A 22,652-nucleotide genomic window follows, 5' to 3' on the forward strand; every position below is an offset into this window, starting at 1 on the left:
CAACATTCTGACTCCAGTATGCCAGCCCTTGAGTTGTCTTTCGTTTGCCTAGCTACACACGTGTATGATATATAAAAAGAAAAGACGAATATATGTTATCATTCATACTTTGGTGTCAAAAGTTTTTGTAGAGGGAATGCCATTAATGAAAAATTGCATCGTTTGTGTCCATTGACATTTTTGTTTTAGACTTTTTATTATCAATTTTTTTATCACAACTTTATAAAGTTTTGTTATAAAAATGAGTGGTTCCACATGCAGTGCGACAAAATATTTCAAGAAAAGGGGAAAAAGCAAAGCAAAATGAAAACCTGATTCAATCATTAAATAAACTATATTGTAGCTTTTGTGCCAGAGAATCAGATGTTAGATAAATATACTTTTACCCAAATAGCAAAAAAAAAAAAAAAAAAAAACAAAAAAAAAAAAAAAGAAAAAAAAAAAAAGATGCTAAACTGTGTTTTTGAGCAAGTGCCACATTTTATGAATCACAATGGGTTTTTCAATGCTCATTAATAATGGTATTGAATAAATTAAATATCCTTCTTTGTTTTTATATATTTTTTTTAATAACATTTTTACAGAAGGGTTACATAAGGGGCATGTTTGGGGAGAAATGGCTTGAAGAGTCCATAGTTTTATGAAAAGAAATACACTGTTTTATTTTGTAGATATCCAGAGTAAAAGTTGGTGTTTTTTGTATTTGCACCAAGTCAGGATCTGAGAACAATATACTTTATGCTGTAAAGCTCATAACGCAGTCGCTGTGGATTTTACAGTGGCATGGTCTCGAAAAGAGATGAAAATGCTCAAAATTTATTACTCTATTTTTAATGCATACAATGCTTTACTAAGGTATCATTTCTTAAAGGTAACCGAAAATTGAATGTCCTGTGTCGGTTTACAAGCAGGATAAAACGCTCACAATTCTTTGATATGCTCACGGCATTGTTTCTATATGTTGGAATATCCTTATTCAGAGAATGTGTTTGCTTTATATCCAGTTCGCACATGAACCCGATTAAACAGCATCTGTTGTTTTTGCATTTCCAGCAACCTTTATTTAAACGAAAACATGACACTGCCTTGTTTATTGAACAAAGAGTATTGAGCTCTGCTTCTTGCTTAAAACTTAACAAATGACATTCAATTTTTTAATGACCATTATTAATACGTTTGATAAGAACTTTCAACCATCAAAAATACAAAAGAATTTAACCTCAACATGATTGTAAACATGCCCTTCTGAAATGAGTTTCAATTCGAATTCCGTATTGGAGAAAAGAGGCCTTTGTTTTGTTAGCACAAAAAGACTGTTTTATTTTGGATTTCGAAAGAAGCAAGAATCAAAAGCTAATATTTGTTTTGGTTACACCATGTCTAGTTCACAAAGACGACAAAAATCATCGATTAAAAAAAATATTTGAAGTAAACCATAAGAGCGATTTGCATATTTTACACCAATACAGAATGATTTGAAAGCCCTATTGTTTAAAAATGATTTTTTAAATGTTTTTTTTGCCCTTGTTCACATAACTACTCACATCTGCCAAGAGCAGAGCGGATGGTATCTGAGAAATAGTTTCAGGTGCTCACCTATTCTGCATGCACATTGACAGTCACTTATCTTGAAGTAAAGTAAACATACATTTTTATGGTTTAGTTTGCGACTTCGCGTGTTGAAATAGCAACTCTTCCTCTAGGTGAACTATAATTATAAATATTGGAAAGGTGAGTCCTATACCATTATTTTTTTCATCCCAACACATAATGTATATATTAAATAACGTATAAATTTTGTTGTATAGATGTCTAGTTTTCACCGTCAAAAATGGTTTACTTGTACCCATAGAATATTGATTTTAAACCATTCCAAATACATTTGTTTACAGATATTTATCTGTAGAGTTTTTAAAAGAGATTTAACGTTTTAAATAGTTATATTTTTAACCATCGAGAGACAAGGATGAATCAGCAGCATTCTTAACGAATGATAAATATACTTTCAACATCTTCATTAGTAAAATTGAACCGGAGAAAATGCCTGTTCCAAGAAAAGATATGAAGGGTACAAAGGGACCAAGTTGACGACATCCTCTCTAAATATATCATGTTTTGGACATATTGCAACATTGCAGACCTGCAGAGGTTTAATTATTAACTTTTTAGAATCTAACCCATATGCAGTCTTTAATCCTGAAATGCTTATACTGCTAGTATAACCAAAAAGCAGCGAAATAAAGATGAACAGGGAGTTACAGGAACTTATATTCACTTTATTAAGGTCGTGTCCAAATGGTAAAAAAACTGAAAATAACAAAACACACTATTACAATAGATATCAAATAACAATATTTAAAAATAACCATCCTGGATTGTGACAGTTATTAGTGATCATACTTTCTAAATTTAGACAGAAATTCTCTTTAAAATGAGCAATTTGAACAGGATACACCTATAAGTGTACATGTAATATATACCTTTATTAACATTTATGTGATAACTTATCAGTATGTAAACAGTATGAACTCACTATCATAATTAGTTACACAATCTCACAATAAACATTTGCCACACAAAAACATGTGTAAGAAAATACAGATGTATCAAAGATCCATTCCTTTCAAACGTATTTTAAAATATGTTTTAAGTACTAAGTAGTTATGTTAAAAAATATGAAAAAATGTATGAATTGTACAATTATGTACCATGATAAATTCATTCCGAATTTCATCTTACTAATTAAATAGTTGCATGGAGTTTTATATTTGGACTAGTAAATATTTTTTTTTTAAACTTCTAATTAAGAAATTATCATGATTAACACTTACGCAGTGCAGGGACAGAATCCACTATGATAAATCTTGCTATTAAAGAGACATAAAACATAGGAATCGTGCTCAGAAGCACATGCTGATGCTATCGCAAAACGTTTGTACAACGTTTCTATATTATGAATTCAAAGAAAACACAAAAACCTGAAAACTATATTACGAAGACGGAACAACTCAACTGATATTATTGTTACCAAGTCCATCATATTAGAATTTATAACCGTGTACAAAATGACCGATATTAAAAATTGATCTAATAGCATAAGCAACTCTTGTATATGATGCAATTATATAAATTCACTCATAAATTTGATGGTTAAGCAATGAATCTTCCTTTTTTGGCAAAAAGTCTTAGGTCAACATTTAAATTTTATTCTCATTCAAAATAAAATTTAGGAAGTTAAAAAAGTAAAATGCTGTTTAGCTGTCGCATAACATTCCCCACACGTCAAATCATTTACTATTGAAATTTGTATACAAAAGAAAGACTGTACAAGTAATAATTTAGACCATCAAATTTGATTTGATAAATGAAAAAAAAATCTCTGGTCTGTTCTATTGTTTTTTGTTTTTTCTAAAATACATGTTGTGTAATGAAACCCAAGTTAATTAAATGTAATTTTATACATATCATGAATTCTGTTGAAGATTACGCCAAGCGATGGGCAAAATCTGAAAAAGAAAAACTTATTAAACGACTGAGAGGTCAAATGAAAACCATTTATTCTTCTTCAATAAACCAGATGTGAGAAAAGAACTAGTCAGATTGAACGATCAGTATGTACTGGTCCCTGCTGATAAGGCAAGTAACAACAATAACAATTGCTATTTTCATACTTACGTCGACTCGATATATCCCAGTGAACTTGAAATAAAAGATACCACAGAGTCTGCGTCATCTGTTTCATATTTGGATATTTTAGTGGAAACGGATATTGATGGTAACCTAACAACAAAACTTTATGATAAACGCAATGACTTCAATTTTTCTATAGTCATCTTTCCTTTCTTATGTAGCAAATAACCTTGATCACCTGCATATGGCGTTTTTGTCTCTCAGTTGATTTGATATGCAAGGGCATGCTCTTCGTATGGCGAGGCAAGCTACTGACAAACAAGTTGATAAAACAAGACTATCAACAGTCTCGTATGAAGTCTTCTTTTCGTAAGTTCCATGGTCGATACAACGACCTTGTCAGCAAATACAATCTTCCACTGGGTCGCATGCTGATTGACGTTTTTCATACTAATTGTTAGACCATAATTAATCACCCAATTGTCTACGGACTTTTCCGGGTTTTTTTTCCCGATTACGACAAAGACCACACGGTAGGTGTGACCGGTCAGCAGAAGATGCTCTCTCCTCCTAGGCACCTGACCCTACCTCTATCTATTTGCAGGTCCGTGTTGCTCTGCTTTCAATTTGTATTTCGTTTTATGGATTTTTGAGATGGTTGGCGGTTGTTATTGTCATTTTTTCATTCATCAATATTTCATCATGAAATCTTTAAAACAAAATTAACTTGAATTAAATTCAACTGAAAGTTCATTAATGTTCCTGTAATTGGTATGCTAAATTTGAAGTCTAATTAAAAGAAGTGTACAAGTCATGTAATAGAAATAGTCAAGAATAGAGAGACAATTACCGATACGAAAGTTAATTGGTTTATGACATCAGTCATGAACTAGTGACTGGCAAGAAGTAAATTGTTTTTCAATGTGTGTATTGGGCGGGGGGGGGGGGGGTCGGTCGGGGGTAAGGGAGAAGGGGATTATTAATCAACTAAAGATCCTATTAGGGGAGGGATTCTTGTTTCTTTAATTCTATATATCTATACAATTTTCATTTTCACATATTATACTATTAGTGAAATGGATACCTATACAAACTAAATAAAAATATTTGAAAAAGGCCCACCTATTTTGGCCTCTTGTTGCTACGTAATTATAAAAAACATGGCGTACATAGATTATGATTAAGGTAAGACATAAGCTGTTGTTATATTAGCAGATTGCTCCGTAGAAATTTAAATTCAAACACATTGTAAAAGAATGATGAATAGGCATCTGAAGTTACTAATTTGAAGTAAAATGCTCACTATTACCTATACAAACTAACGATATATAAAAAAGGCCCATGCACCTCTTTAGTGCATAAGATGTTTTTAGCTACGATTCGATGCGGGGCCATACACAGGTTAGTTGTGAAAGTAATACAAGGGAATAAACTTTGATATTGTTTACAGTAAGAAAGTTCAATGTAAATCTCTCTCTCTCATATTATTGTGAACAACGCATAGTTTGAAAATAATAAAATGGCATATTGGTTGAAATTTTTAGACGTGCTTTTACTTTCATTTTAAAAGTTTAGCAGTTGTTGAAAAAAGCAGTTTTCCCCCATAGTAGCTTTTCCGCCCGGAAAACCTGCTATATAGAAGCCATTCCCCCAGGGAAAAAAGCTACTTTATATTAGTTTTTCTCCCATAGTCGGGTCTTTTCCTCACAATTTTGGTTCAGCTACATTTTATAGAATTATTAAGTAAGGATTTAAATCAAAGGTTAACACCCCAGGTTGCGTATACCTGTATCCATCTGTACCGGCTATTATCGTTTTGCTGTTTTATTATTTTTTATAGACAATGCTGAAAATTGAACATACGTATCATGATATACATAGAACTTTATTAAGGTAAATATTTGATAAATTACCTGGTTTGACAAGGTACTAGTATTCACTCATATGCATAACCATGTGTTCTAAATTTGTAAATGAAAAATGTTTTGCGAATTTTTGGATAAATCTATCAGTCCGTCTGTCTGTTTGTGAAATTTTGTGGCTAAACCTTTGTTTTAAAGAATCTTTGAAAGAACTGAAGGATTGCTCATGACGTAATAGTGTATTAAGACCTTAACCAAGTTTGTCGAGGCTAGATTATTGATATCATTCGAAAGTATATATCATCCCGAAGTAGATAAAAAAGACATTTAGGAAATGGTTTGATCAGAGTGGGCATGAAATATTTTTGTTCATATCTAAGATTTAATTGATAAGAATTATTAATTCAATATTCTGGACTTGCGAATGTAATAATGCTCATATGTGCGAAATTCGCTATGAAATGATTCATCATTTTTGTTTCGTATGAATTTACATTGAATTGAACCAAGTTGAAATACTCGAGAACAATAATCAAAATATCTTCGATTTATCTTCAATGGTTCATTTTTTTTTTTAGAGTTATATGGATTAATACATCAGAGCGTTCGTCGTTACATCCTGTCGTCACCGGAAGCGATTGGTGTATTTTAATCTTTAATATTTATAAGATTATATAGGTTTGATATTAAATGCAGAATATGGATTTTGTATTAAAATTGATTAATGCATATGCTTGACATTTGTCATTAAAATTCCCCAGCGACGGTCTCGGTGACTTGATTAATGGTTTCTCATTTGATGACCCGCGTCCAATCCTCGTTATAAATTAAGTCTTCTGGTATCATACTGGTGTAAATTAATTTCTAGTACAAATACTAGCATTACAAATATATTATACCGGTACTTGTTAAACCAGGCTGAAAAAACTACCAGTACTAACCCTTGGATTGATTGTATTCGTCATATTTTTAACTCATGTGGTTTATCAAATGTTTGGCATAATCAGTTTTTAAATATTGTTAACCAAAAATGGGTTTCAACGGCAGTTAAACAGAGATTACAAGATCAATTTATTCAAAAGTGGCATGCTGATATAAATTATTCATCAAAAGGATTTACATATAAAATTTTTAAATCCAATTTTGGATATGAAAAATATTAAGATATTTTACCCCTGAAATTCAGAAAAATTCTTGTAAAATTTCGTACTTCAAATCATCATCTACCAGTTGAACTGGGAAGATGGGAAGGTATACCATTAAATGAAAGATTTTGTCCTCTCTGTTACAAAAAACGTATAGCCGATGAATTTCCTTATATTTTAGAATGTGATGCAATATGACAAGTCCGGAACAAGTTTATAGACAAAAAATTTCGGCTAGACCAAATATGCTAATCGTACCTTATGACAACATGTAACATGAAATTGTTGACAAAATTGTGCATATTTATAACAAAGATATACGAGGTAGTCTGTCCTCCATGAGGTTCATTTTGTATAACTTTTTCTAACTTTATAACCCTTACATTTACATCTGTTTACCCTTGACCAATTTATATGTATATTTTAATGTTATTTTTGTCCTCATGTACCATATGTTTGAAATGGTTTTGAGCGAATAAATGAACTTGAACCCTATCTTAATTTATCTTAAAATTGACAATTTTTTTCCATTTAACATGGTTCAATAGAATTTAAAAACACTCCCTTTAGAACATCACTTAAACTTCATCTCAAAAGAAAATAAAAGATTTAAACCGCTATTTTTTTCCGTTCCGTGTGTCAGACCTTCTGATCTTAGTATGTTTTCACAGTTTTTAAAAATGAGATTTTTTTAAGAATAAAAATCCTTTTGCAGTAGATGTTTTGAACTAGGGATTTAAGATAATCCTCCGTCACTTCCGAACTTGATTTTTTTTTAAACTTTAGTTTTGAGTGATTTGAATGATATAAGTAATTTGTGTTTCAATTTGATACCAAAAGTATTTTTAAAAATATTTTTTTTCCATTTCACTTTCAGTTTCTCATCATTGCTCCATGTCTCCTGTTTGCTATTTAGAAGTAGACATATATAATTACATTTAAGATCTTCAATTCTAATCTAAAGGTGTTAACTTAAATTTAAAGCCTTTTGGTACAAAGGGGATAATAAATCCTCCCTCTGCAAAATTAAGTCAAGATTATTCATTTATTTTCCTGGGAGGAGCTTAATTCATAGAAAATAATGCATGACGAATCTGTACCATGCATGCACCCCATAATCAACCCGAGACTCCAATATCAGCCTAAAAGCCATAGTGCTAATATTGGTTGAGGTTTGATTTGAGTGTGATACAGATTTTGCCATGTACTGTTGTTTTTATTATATTTTTGAAAGATACATATAACTTGTTTATATTTTCATGTGAAAAACTTTATCCAGCTTTATTCTAGTTTTGACGCTCAAAAGTATTGTGACGTCTTCTGTAAACCAAATGTCCATATCATAACGTCAAAGACCAAACTGCTGATATGCATCGGGTAAAAGAAAAAAAAAACAAAAAAAAAATATCCGAAGTATTCCAAAATCCGAAAAATAGTTGTAAAAGTGTTCCAAAAAGGTGCAAAAAAGGGTGAAATAAAGTGTAATGATGGCGCGTGCCCTTGTTCATATCAGGGGTGATAAAATGTACCTTATATTATGTACTTATAAATGCATTTATAACCCTTTATTATGAGTAATCAATATCATCTAAGATATTGCAACGAATGGTCCGTCATAAATATGACCGGTATGTAAAACCGGGGGAAAATCTACTATTTAGTAGGTTTTCCGTGAGGGTATTCTGGCTATAAAAGAGCAGAAATCCCTCTATATAGTCAGCTTTCCGTGGGAAAAAACTGCTATATAGCCATGTTTCTGGTGGAAAACTGCTCTATAGCCATTTTTCCGGAGGGTAAAATGGCTAGGGGGAAAATCACTATATAATACAGTCATTCAAATTGACTTAACGCAGTACAGTTAAGGCGCCCAATAAAAATATCGGCAAATTTTTGTGATGAAAACACGTATACTTTCGTTCAACTTGCATTTCCTTTTTAAAATCAATAACAGTCACTCAAATGCAACATATTTCTAATATATATATATATAACAGTACATTCTACTACAGTGATTGCCGAGATCAAAGAGATGCCGCGGACATTATATATATATATATATATATATATATATATATATATATATATATATATATATATATATATATATATATATATATATATATATAACACTACAGTGATTGCCGAGATCAAAGAGATGCCGCGGACATTATTCTCCAGTATACCAAGAAACGTCATCAGATCAGAAATACCAATTTGTCTCGCACTGACCATGAAAGTACAACTTCAAACCGTAAAACTATTTAAACCTATGTCAATTTCACGTGTTAGTTCCAGTCAAAACGATGTGTATTGCTTCAAATGTTTTTTTTAAGAGATCAATGCGGCTGTTCCTAGCACATTTATATAAAATATATAACGTGTAGTAGTAATAATTGCATTCAATTGCCCTTGAAATATTAGGAACATGATTCAAAGATATTTTATAAATAAGTAAAGAGTATTAAAAATCCAAAGAAAAAATATGTCGTCTGCATGTGATTCCTTTGATCGATACACATGTAAACATTACTAACAAAACCATTGGGGTTACACGGAACAGCCGTCAAAATGACCTAGATCGTCTCTCTATTGGAGAAACGATCTGCAGAAATACTGGGCTGTTAGTAGAATAGAAATAAAATTCTTGTTATCGTGAATGTTGCAGGATAACCCCCTCGGTCTCGAAATGTTGTTTGAAATATAAATATATCTCATAAACTCATCAACTGATTTCCACGATATTTTTAGAACTTGTTTGGTATCGTAAATACTCGAGGTTATTAAACTTTGAGCCAATGACGTCACTTCCGGTTTCAGATAATGACGATTTTGCAAATTTTTAAGGGTCATTTTGTTCACGCATCTCCTCCAAAACTAATTGAGATAGAAGCTTGAAAATTTCAGGGTTTATAGATATATGTCTGTAGATGTACCCCCATGCTTCCAATTATGAAAATTGCTGAAGGCCTCGAAGCTCGCCTGAACCTAAAAATTAGCACCAACTTTATTCACGAAATTTTCGCACATCTTCTGTAATATCTTTTGACGTATAAATGTTTTGTTAAGGCTTATAATTCAAAAGTTGTTTTAAATTTCACAGGATTTCATTTGATAAAATATTGGGGCTGGCCCCTCAAATAAGGGGCCAAGAGGGCTCTAAAGTCTTTTTGCAATAACTTTTAACTAAACAATAATTTAGTATTAATTATTGAAACAAAAATGTTCACTATACAACTGTTTATCTTTACAGTACCATACCTAAGTCATATAATATAATAAGGGGTATCAAGGGGCCAGAAATTCAAAACATTGATCATTTATATCTGAAACACAGTGTACGAACACTCATGATATAGAAGGATTCGAAATATTTAATACAATATCTTAAAAAAATATCTTAAATCTTTTCTTACAAAAAATTCATACCAAGGGTTTATTACTCCATACATTCCAATATATTATAAATGTACTAATGTAGTGTATAGACAATTAAACTCTTGTAATGTAATTCCTACTTCCATATCCAAGTGGGAATCAGAGTTAGTTCAATATGGAGCCAAAATATGTGTTAATGGTGCTAGCGCTTTTAATGTATGCTTTAAAACAACCAAAGACACTCAGCTACAATGGTTACAATTTAGATTTCTTCATAGAATTCTACCTGTGAATCATTACTTAAAGAAAATTAAGGTGGTGGCCTCTGACTGTTGCTCATTTTGTAAACATGAAGTTGAGACAATTCAGCATGTCTTTATAAACTGTGAAAAAGTATCCACAATATGGAGCAACCTTAGCTTGCATATTTACCATGCAACTTCCTTAAGACTTGGTTTTAATGTAGTTAATATTTTGTTTGGTGAACTTCCAATGTCTAAAAACAACAAAGTCATTAATTTTATTATTCTATGTTCGAAACAATATTTGTTTACTTGTTTAAAAAAAAGGCAAACTGCCATGCCTTTTTGGTCTTTTATCTTATTTATTCAACAAATACAAGGTTGAAAAATATATAGCTTGTAAAAATTTTGAAATGCAAAATTTTTTCAATACCTGGCAACCCTGGTATTCTATATTTGACACTATGATTCAATCTTAGTCATGTTATTAGTCTTAATTAATTAACACTTTCTTCATTAATTACCAATTTATGTGCTTTCATCCGTTCTAATATTCTTACTCTTATATATTTACCTTTAGTTATGATTTTTTTGTTTTTGTTTTTGTTTGTTTTTTTTTTCGGGTTTAATTCTTTTGTTATTTTTTCAATTTAAGCAGCCTCTACCAATAAGATTGAGTGTGAGAGAGTGAGCACGCGTGTAAGAATATTTAAAAAACTGTATTGAATTTATTTATTATGTTTCTTGAGAGTAAAATTAAAAAAAAAAAAATCTAAAAAAAATAAGTTGCACTTACCCCATCTGCATATTTAGTGTTTGAGCTTTTCCAAAGATATCTTTACTTCCATGTAGCTAGAGGTAGTTTTTCAATAATCAATCTTTGTCTGCAATACGTTTGGTTATCAAAATTGAGTTTAGTTAAACATAAGGAGTCTTTGATTACTTGATAACCTACTTTCACAGCTTCAAAATCACGGTCCCGCGCTATGTACACCGATCACAGACCCTGCATGTGTGTTTGTACACGGTGCACATGTGCTATGCGTAGATAGAAATGAAAGAGATGCCACTCACAATTTGTAAAAATGTTTAAATAAATCTTGATATTGTTGTCAAAAAACGTTTATAAATGATGAATACAAACATGGCTGAAATCGTTCGTTGGTGAAGATTTTTTAAAGGACTACACGTAATAGTAGACATGATGCTATTTGATAATAAACTTTACAAAACCAAATCGTCACTTTTTTAAAAGCTGTTAAGAAGTAGATACAAGTTTATCAAGTTCATGGCATTTATAACATGTTAATATTATATATTAAAGGGGCATATACACGAGTTGATCTAAAAATTAGTTTTCCAGATTTAATTTAATAATGATTTGAGTGTTTGAATTGTGAGAAAAAATTCCAATGCTAGATGTCGGGGACCTAAAATGCGAAGTATGGTCTAATTTCAATCATGCTTTGCACAAAACGTATTTAAATGTTGGAATTTAAAGTTGTCTAAAAACAAGAGGCCCAGGGGCCACATCGCGCACCTGAGCAACAATTGCCTTAATTCTGATCAAATTAGCATTACAGTATCAAAATATCCTGACAACTGAGTACAGAAGATCTTGCTAAAAATAATTGAAAATCTGCCAATTTTATCCACCTCTTATTTTTTGGTAAATACCAAGCCCCTTTTGTTGTTGTAACTGTAAGATTTTTCTCTATTCCTATAACCCCCCTCCCTTTTCGTGGCCCCACTTTTCTCTAGGGAATCATGGTTTCATCAACCATAAATCTGCATAACCTGTGCTTTCACACTAAGTACTGAGTTTTTGACCGAAAACTTTCCCAGAATATTTTTAAAGATTTTCTCTATATATTCCTATGTAAAACTTGATCCCCCAATTGTGGCCCCACCCTATCCCCGGGGACCATGATTTGAACAAACTTGAATCTACACTATCTGAGGATGCTTCCACTCAAATTTGAGCTTCCCTGGCCTAATAGTTTTTGAGAAGAAGATTTTTAAAGATTTCCTCTATATATTCCTATGTAAAACATGATCCCCCTACTGTGGCCCCACCCTACCCCCGGGGACCATGATTTGAACAAACTTGAATCTACACTTCCTGAAGATGCTTCCAATCAAATTTGGGCTTTCCTGGCCTAATAGGTATTGCGAAGAAGATTTTTAAAGATTTTCTCTATATATTCCTATGTAAAACTTGATCCCCCTCTTGTGCCCCCCCCCCTTCCCCTGGGGACCATGATTTGAACAAACTTGAATCTACACTTCCTGAGGATGCTTCCATTTTAGTTTGGGCTTTTCTGGCGTAATATATTTTGAGAAGAAGATTTTTAAAGATTTTCTCTATATATTCCTTTGTAAAACTTGATCCCCCTACTGTGGCCCCACCTTACCCCCGGGGACCATGATTTGAACAAACTTGAATCTACACTACCTGAGGATGCTTCCACTTTAATTTGAGCTTTCCTGGCCTAATAGTTTTTGAGAAGAAGATTTTTAAAGATTTCCTCTATATATTCCTATGTAAAACATGATCCCCCTACTGTGGCCCCACCCTACCCCCGGGGACCATGATTTGAACAAACTTGAATTTACACTTCCTGAGGATGCTTCCAATCAAATTTGGGCTTTCCTGGCCTAATAGGTTTTGAGAAGAAGATTTTTAAAGATTTTCTCTATATATTCCTATGTAAAACTTGATCCCCCTCTTGTGGCCCCTCCCTTCCCCCGGGGACCATGATTTGAACAAACTTGAATCTACTCTATCTGAGGATGCTTCCATTTCAATTTGAGCTTTTCTGGCCTAATATTTTTTGAAAAGAAGATTTTTAAAGTTTTTCTCAATATATTCCTATATAAAACTTGATCCCCCTCTTGTGGCCCCTCCCTACCCCCGGGGACCATGATTTGAACAAACTTGAATCTACACTAACTGATGATGCCTCCACACAAGTTTAAGCTTTTCAGGCCGAATAGTTTTTGAGAAGAAGATTTTAAAAAAATACCAACACATTTTCAATAATTATCAATTATCTCCCCTTTAAAGAGGGGTGGCACTTCATTTGAACAAACTTCAATCCCCTTCACTAGTGGTGTTTTGTGCCAAATTTGGTTGAAATCTGCCCAGTGGTTCTTGAGAAGAAGATGAAAATGTGAAAAGTTTACGACAACGACGACGACAACAACGACGACGACAACGACGACAGACAACGGACAAATTGTGATCAGAAAAGCTCACTTGAGCCTTTGGCTCAGGTGAGGTTAAAAAAGGCCACATACACTTTCGACAGAGGATAATTCAGAATGATTAAAAATGAATGATTGAAAAAGGTCTTCTTAGAAATCATTTGGCCAGAAAGTCGAAAACTTGTGTGGAAGCATCAAAAAGTAGCATAGAGTAAAGTTTCTTCAAATCAAGATCCATGGGGTATTTTGAAGACATAATGGGATGGGATTTGGTTTTCTTTAGATAGAGATAAATAGAAAAAAATCTTTGATCGAACTTTTTTCAAAAACTATAACAACAAAATGGTTTAATTTTTAACATAAAAATATGACGAAAAAAATGTGAAGAACATCTAATGCAAGATCTACACAACTATTTTATAGAAGAATTTTGTACTTGATATCATAATGCTGATTTGCTCAAGGTTATGGCTAATGTTGCTCAGATGAACGATGTAACCCTTAGGCCTCTTCTTTCGAATGGAAAAATAAAAGGCATGTAAGATATATAATTGCAATCAAGGTAAAACTTATATGTATGGATAAAAGGCAAAACTATAAATCAAAATTTTGATGCTTTTTGTAGGATAAGAAAAACAACTAATATGGCCGAAGGTGGATGTGGTCTAGACCCAGTTTTATGCGATCTATGTGAAGACAAGGCGGCACAATTCTTTTGTCGGACATGCGATGGCAATATGTGTGTAGATTGTAAAGATGATCATAAAAGAAAGAAAATGTTTCTACGTCACTATGTCGTAAAAATGACATTGACCAGAAAAATGGAAATTGATGGTTATGGACCTTGTAATGTACACCCTGAAAGCAAGTACGAGTTGAACTGCCAAGCATGCCAAATACCCGTATGCACAAAGTGTATCGCCGGCAAACACAACGGTCATAAAATGAAGGAAATCTCGACTGCTTACCTCGAAGCCAAAAGTAGGATCTCAGAGATTATAAATGAGGTTGACAGTCACCTTATTCCGGCATACAAGCGAAACATAGAGGATCTCGAAACGCTCCTTGATGATGTAAAGAAACAAACAAGAGAATTAGAACAAACGGTGGTAAACCAATCTCAGAAATTAACGGATTTCATTCAGTCGATTGAAAAAGAATTTCTGCAAATGATTTGCTCTGAGAGGACAAGTTACAATGATCAAATCAATACAGAAAAGAATGAAATCGGAAGTCACGTTTCGTATTTGCAAACACTTCATGCTTCATTAGTAGAAATACGAGATACCAAGAGTTTGACCGATCTGATTTTATTCATGGCTAACTATTCAGAGCTCGAAACAAATAAAATTTTCCAAATACCCTCATTTCAACCAGCATGTTTCATCACTAATTTTCCTTACAAAAATGTCTTCAGTGTCATATTTGGATTGTACTTGCCATCACGAATGGTGAAACAGAAAAGAAAGCGATGCATAATGGCCAAAGCCAAAGAAATTAAGAACATAAGAACCACTGTAGTATCACCAATAGGTCTGTTTGTTTCTGACCAGAATCAAAGCATTGTATGGATACGTGGAGGACAAGCCACCGTTCATAAAATTGACATGCAAGGTAACGTGCAAGCAACCTTTTCTACGCAGACGAAGATTGGTAAGCCATCTGGCCTGATTGAAACGAAAGACGGAATCATGTTTTACACTGACTTAGAAAACAAAAAAATCAGAAAAGTAACAAAGGACTTACACGAAAAAACTGAGATCAACACCGAATGGTATCCAATGGGAATGTGCATCAGTCTTAGCGGCCATATTCTAGTCTGTGTCGCGCAATTGAAATTATTGGAAACAAATGAATCTGACGTAGGAAAAATTCTGAGAATGAATTGCCAAGGAAATATTTTCCAAGAAATTCAGAGAAAGAGCGACAATGAAAATCTTTATACTCGACCAATTTGCGTTTCAGAAAATGTCAACCAGGATATCTGTGTGTCCGACTGCACTAAGTGTTCCGTTATTGTTGTTGATCGCACTGGCATATTTCGGTTTGCTTATGAAGGAGGTTTTATCCAAAACGATGACAGGAGTTTTGGTCCCGCAGAGTTAGACACCGACAAAGATGGAAATATTCTCATTTCTGATTATGGAAACAGCCTTGTTCATCTGCTGGACATCGATGGACGGTTTTTGCAGTACATTCTGACGGCAAAAGATGGGATTTCAAAGCCTCGAGGTTTAAAGGTTGATGACGAAGACAGACTTTGGATAACTGAAATAAATGCCCAACGCATCAAAGTATTTCAGTACCTTGATTAAAAAAATTTGATTATTCAAGAAAAACCAAACAGCTATACGAGAGAAACAAATATAGCAAAAAAAAAAAAATTAAAAAAGGAAAAATATATGTCGATAGTGATTGTATTATATGATTGTAATGTTTATACATCGCATTGTAACTCACGATTGATATCTACATGTGTGTTTGATGCAATTGAAAACCCCAACATTTTGACATTATTTAATCTGTGTATTTAGTGATTTTCAAAATCAAATGCATGTCACAAACATGATTTTATCGATTTTAGTGAATTTAAAATCATTATTTTAAAAGAAATTTAAAAGAGAGGATAGAATTTTAAATGAAAGATATATTTTTTGAGAAAGTTTAAGAACTTTTCACAAAGAGTTTAACCATTCAGCATTAAAATAAATGTAATGTGGAGTCATCAATATTCGTTGAATACCAATTTCGTGATTTTCGTTGTTAAGTTGATCCACGAAATTGAATGTTCATTGAAGTTCAATTTCAACTAACATTTTGTATTGATAGGATCATTGGCCACGAAATAACGTATCTTTGAAACTGGGGTTTTCAGAAAATCCACGAAAATTGATACCCACGAAAATTAATGAAACCACAGTATTTAGAACATATGTTCATTTATTTCAATGATTTATATACACATATATCTAAAGTACGACTATCAGTAAACCAATGATCATTTTTCCATCTCCAGTTACTTTCAGTATCATGGGCTCATATTGATCAGACTCCAAAAAAATGATTCTGCCATTTTGAGAGATACCCTGAAAAAAAATGTTCATAGCTTGATAGCATAAAAAGTAATGTTTTGTGTTCAATCGATGATTTTTAGGATTCTTTGGATCTACTTGAAGACCTTTGTATCAAGGAATAAATGCTATTATTATTAAAATAAGGCAACAATCTGTCTTGTTGTGATGCCAAGCTTTTAAACACAAACAATTGCGGTGTGTTTATCTCTTGGAAAATATTTTTCTGGGATAGCTGTAAGAAGAAATATTTACAAACGCTCCCATCGAGGACCAAATGGCAGTCTGTGGTTCCTGATCTATGTGTGGGAGACATTAAGTGTTCTTCTTAAAGACTTATCCACTGCACGGATCGAGTGGCCGATTGAAATCAATACTATGCTTTAAAGATTGTTGATGGCCTGGTACGCAAAGCCGAAGTCAAGGTAACAAATGATGGGAAACCAATCAACTACACAAGGCCAATACCAGATATAATTCTTTTAATGCATGACGTGTGACATTCTCATTGTTGTACCGCAATTCACTGCATTGCTAAATGTTTTGGTAGTATTTGTTTGTTTAAATTTGATATCATGATATATTTCATAAAGAAATATGTTAATATTCGGTTTATTGTATTATATAGGAGTGATATTTTCAATATCAGGTGGGGAGTGTAGTGTAATTCATAAATATCATTAATTTAGCTTCATATGTATGCTAGAATTATCCCCCTTTCCTATTAACAGCACCATTTGGAAGCTTGTGGTTATATGTGCTACTCTGTTTGTAAACAGATAGCCATGCTATGACCTTGAATTGCTAGTATTACATATTGGTCACTATGACACTTACTGCGCACTGAATTGTGGTATTGATGACTAATAGAATAAACTCTCTGACTATTGTAGCACTGCGTAGTATTCCTAAATGATGTTATGAAACCAGGTGCATAATACGGGCATAATAATATCCAAATTGAGAGTTTATAAACAAGTGTCATATTTGGCGATTCTGTGTCTGCAACAATAGCTCTGGTACTCTATACTGAGTCATGTATTGTATATTCTATATACATGTATTAACCTTTGTAACCTTTTATACCATGTATGAATGAATGTATTATATGTAAGTGATGCCTCATACCTAGGTGGGGGACTCCGAGACTCAAATCTTTGATAGGCAGTTTTGATAGTTCTGTTACTTTATTTAGAAATCAAATATTAATCTAAAATTTGAACACTAAATGTTCACTCATGATCATCGTAGATGGGCCGAACTAGTCAGAACTATCAATCATAAGTAAAATGTTATATATACCACTGTAAAATGATGTTTAACAGTTGTTTAGTATTTGAGACTTTGAGGAATTTTTAGATTTTTTATTTAGAATTGTATTTTGGGTTTTGATTCCGCTTATAGAGATTCTTTGATTTGGACTGTTTTTAGTTAATGTAATTTTAACTGCACGATCACGCTTATTAATAAACTATCGGTGAAAGAAGTACTGGACTTCGTGGTTACTGGGCTTGAGTCGCATCTCCAGGAGATAACTTGTTGACACAGAACGTTAGCCAATTTTAGTGCTTTATATATTCAAAATAACTTGCTAAGTACCCATATTTTAGATCCGACACTTTAAAGAATGTTTAAAAAAAATAAAGTTGACGTTTTGTCATCAAATTACATAAGTTTTGAAATTTCTGCAAGTTGTACAATTTAATTCAAATGCATTGTTAAAGAATATATTATATAAATACCAGATAATAGATAAGTCTTTGAGCTGGCAATAATCTTCTGATGTTTACTGTATAAAATTTAATGCAAAGAAGAGAACCAAAGTTGATTAAAAGCAATTATTAAAACATAGAATTTATATTCTAGCATATACATTTAGTGATGCGCATTTATTATGGAAACTTGGAGCTACTCTATATTTGTGTAAAAATTTTAAGATTACGATGGGAACAATACATTACATTGAAAAAAAATTAACATTCATGTTACTAGTTTCTTTTCCTATACATGATCATTTACACTTATATAATAAGACACTTCATATTGAGCTATATAATGCGAAAAACATCTCATATTGAGAAATATAATAACAAACATACCTCATATTGAGATTTATCTCATATGTGTGGTGTAATTATTATCCGTGTGATAAACCTTTGCTTTATCAGACGGGTGTTGCTTTATAAAATACTTCCGGTCCAAACTATTTTTGACACAGCCCCTTGCTTCAACGCTTCAGTGACCTATTTTCGAAGATCTGCTAGTACTTTCAACTCAACGGTATCTACTACCAAAAAATGATAAAAAAAAAATTTGATAAGATTTTGTCAAAGATTTAAATTACAATAATAAAGGAAAACACATAACTGTTTAGCATAGGCGTCGGAACCGCAAAGCTATTAAAAAACGTAACCGAAGACCTTTTTTTTGTTTGTCAAGTTTTATGATATGGTTACCCCCCCCTTTTTTCAATTTGTTTCCGACGCCACTATGTAGTTTATAAAACTGCGAATCACGTTAGCTATCGAGGAGTTCATTCTGAAGAAGCGACGAAATCAGAACGCTTTAGTTATGTTTATATATAAGAAATTACCAAAATAATGTTTCTTTAGAAATTTATTCCACCACTAGTGAGCATCCGTATTCAATATTTTCAATTTTGCATCATTAGGCTAGTGTTTCTTTTATAAAACATCAACAACTGTTCCTGGTTTGAGATCGAGTCAATTTAAACTAACGAGCATTCGCAACTTTGTGTATGTCAACGAACTTGATTATCTAAGTCTTCTGCTCAGTATTTCTATTTAATCAGATGATTACGCTTTAAGAAAATTCATTCAGAGCTAACAATTTATTTTAAAGTTTATTTCAGTGAAACTTTACATTAAAACAGTTAGATTCATCTCCGAAATGACGTACTAAATTGTATTGCGCAAGGTCACAATAACCGCGTAACACAACGTTGCATCATCTTTTTTTTAATCTTTGAAAAAAAAAATCAATTCGGGTCATATAAGGGACTGTCTCAAAAGCTTTATAATATAAATTAATTGTATGAGATAAATGATTAAAATGGTTATATTTGCTCGGCAAGCCTCGCGAATATATACACCATTTTAACTCGTTGGATAAAGCAAATATAAAATCACACAATATATATATCCTCTATATATAATGACAAATATACGTCATATTGGGATATATAATTATAACAAACATACCTCATATTGAGATATATAATAATAAGAAAGACACTCCCCACTGAGAAATCGCTAAGGTAGCGTACGACACTACCTGCTGAGTTATCTGATTCATTTTATTTACCGATATATCGGTACCTGATCATGGCATGGAATATACAGAGTATATTTATATTGTGTGATTTTGTATTTACTTTATCCAACGAGTTGAATTGGTGTAGATATTCGCGAGGCTTGCTGGATGGATTGCACCACACGTGTGAGATAAATGATATAGGATGGTTGGCGATGATATATGATTTTTATCCAACGAGATGTGTGTTACCAAGGCTCGGGGATAGAAAAGAGAACTCTTTGGATAAAATCATATATCATCGAAAATCATGAGATTCTTTTGATCATATGTTTTGCCAGCCTTTTTTAAAAACCTCAATCTAGTCTGTAAAAATTACTGTGGAATCATTCAATTTCATGGTGGTTCAATTTTAGAGGAATCTCACCCAAGATTTAACATCCTCCACGAATTACTAGATCGGCGTTTTAAAGTCATGCCTCTTTTTGTAGGTAAAAGAGAATTCATGAAATCAAATTTTAAGGAATTTACGAAAATTAGCCCCCGCGAATTTTAATGATTCCACAGTATTACTTTAAGCCGCATAACACACTGACAACCAGGCGTCAACAACTTTAAGCATGGAAAACGTTCCTTGAAGATTAACAAACACGATTTTTTTTCGAACACATTTTTATTAATTCATGAAAATATAATAAAACACCATTAAATGCTTCAAATTTACAACTCCACATTTTTCAACTGAATTATCATTTCCATTTTTATTCTATGTCAATAAACGCCTTAACCTACGAGGTGTTTAAAAATGAAGTCACGTTGGTAACAACACACAGTGTAATATCAAACGTTTATTACGTTACTATATTGAGATAAGCGTGTGCTAGAATTTGTATAAAACCGCACATTTTCTTCGGCGACAAAACATAATATTATTCCCATAATTTACGAACGGGAAAAGGAAAGCGGTTGGTCCTCATTATGTGACGTGCAATTTTGTATATACAAAACATGGCGACGATATTTTAGTATACAATATACCTGTATATTTATCGATATCTTTTCCCAGCTAAACATTTTTAAATTTGTTTTTTTTATATAAATAAGCTGATTAAAAGTTAAAGTAATTATGCTGTCCCATGTTCAGATATAACACAGACAGCTAGTAAACATCATTTATTCACTAGGAATAAATTGTAGATACTACAATATAAACAAAATCACTTATTACACAATTGCATGAACTTGTCATTACATAATATAGGTTGGGGAGACCGTTACACATAAGTAAAAAAAGGTCAATCTAATTTAACTCTATTCATTTTCTTGTCACAATATATATAAACCCGTAAGCATAAAAGTAAACAAGTATGCACTGAACTTCATATAAATTAACTGACATTAAATAATACATATCGTAGATATGAAAAAACATGTTTGTTTACTGCACGAAGTACATATAGCCCATTCAAATAGTAAAATATACCTTAATGGAATTTATACAAGTCAAAGTGCATAAGAAAGAAATATACCGTTCATAACTCTATATGTTATATAAAAAATACAAAAATACATACACTGTGGGGTCTCTATATCACCAAAAACTGATGGAACGTGGTTCCGTGAATTTGTGCATCGCGCTCGTGGAGCGGAGGTCCTACTATAAACTCTGAACCGGTTATGTATATATAAATCCGGATTATAACTGAACATAATAAACAATTCCGGAATGATTCCAGAACACTCCCCACCTAATATTTTCACAATATTACCCTTTATATCAAAAATTGTAACAATTTAAGACAAGACAAAATAATACAATTTACATAAGAATATATATATGATCAATTTTCAGCCAAAATCAAATGGTGCAGTGACCAGGATAACATCACCATAAAATGTGAAAATGAATGATTGTCATAATGTGGGCAGATTTAAAATTTACAATATCTAATTATTTACCAAGTTACGCTTGTTCTTGTGCGCAGGTGGATTGAGTTGGTGAACACTTTCTTTACTTTTCTATTGGCCGTTGTTCCCATTGGCTAGTATTATCGAATCAGATCATTTCTATTATTATAAATCCCGGTTACTTTTGATTTTGTTTCACTGTGGGTCCGGCGATTTTGTACACCAACACCTCGCACAAGGTATTTATTGTATTAATTTATATAACATAACTTTTCTTAGTATCTACATAAAGTAAACTAAGATTATAATAAAGTTTAAAGCTTTATTTAAACCGTAACGAATTATTGTGTATAAATTGTATATATATTTATATGTGTTTATATTTATTTACAGAATCACCTTTTTGTACATATAAAACATCCTGAACACAGAACCGTGTCTTTATTATTTACTCGGTCACAAATGGCGTCGCCGGTATCTACAGTCAATGGTGATTCTTGTGTGAGGAAGAATGTCTACAAAATCCAGTGAGCAGTCATCGCTGAAAACAACTCACCTGTGAAAAGTCCGGAACGTACCGTTACCTCTTTTGATAGAAATACCTTTAAACGCCGAACCATGACGACAAAGAAATTAAGACAACAAATAAAAACTCTACAAAAAGAACTCGATAAACGCATAGATGAGGACAACGAAGAATACAAATCCAAAACTACTTATCTAAAACCAGTCCGTAATGTGCAGAAATTCAGCGGAAATGAAGATAAAGACGATATTCATGTCGACGACTGGATAGAAGAAGTTGAACATGTCATCAAAAGTCACCGTATGAATAGAGAAGAAAGTACCGACTTCATATATTCAAATCTGACTGGATTGGCAAAAGAAGAAATCAAATATCGGCCATATGAAGAAAGAAGCAATCCAACAAAAGTGTTG

At 32.4% G+C, this 22,652-nt stretch overlaps 1 protein-coding gene across 1 annotated transcript; it reads left to right on the top strand.

Moving 5' to 3' along the window:
• The first annotated feature begins 4,783 nt into the window (after window positions 1-4,783).
• Window positions 4,784-18,018, top strand: LOC128161738 (E3 ubiquitin-protein ligase TRIM71-like). Its single transcript, XM_052825117.1, has 2 exons — window positions 4,784-4,815; window positions 14,087-18,018. Exon 2 carries the CDS (start codon window positions 14,106-14,108, stop codon window positions 15,774-15,776), a length of 1,671 nt encoding a protein of 556 aa, XP_052681077.1. The 5' UTR covers window positions 4,784-4,815; window positions 14,087-14,105; the 3' UTR covers window positions 15,777-18,018.
• Window positions 18,019-22,652: the final 4,634 nt, after the last annotated feature.

Source organism: Crassostrea angulata, chromosome 8, assembly GCF_025612915.1.
Source record: "Crassostrea angulata isolate pt1a10 chromosome 8, ASM2561291v2, whole genome shotgun sequence".
In the NCBI taxonomy this organism is placed as follows: domain Eukaryota; kingdom Metazoa; phylum Mollusca; class Bivalvia; order Ostreida; family Ostreidae; genus Magallana; species Magallana angulata.

Coding starts and splice junctions, on each gene's coding strand:
- LOC128161738 (XM_052825117.1), top strand. CDS start 14,106: ATGGCCGAAGGTGGATGTGGTCTAGACCCAGTTTTATGCGATCTATGT.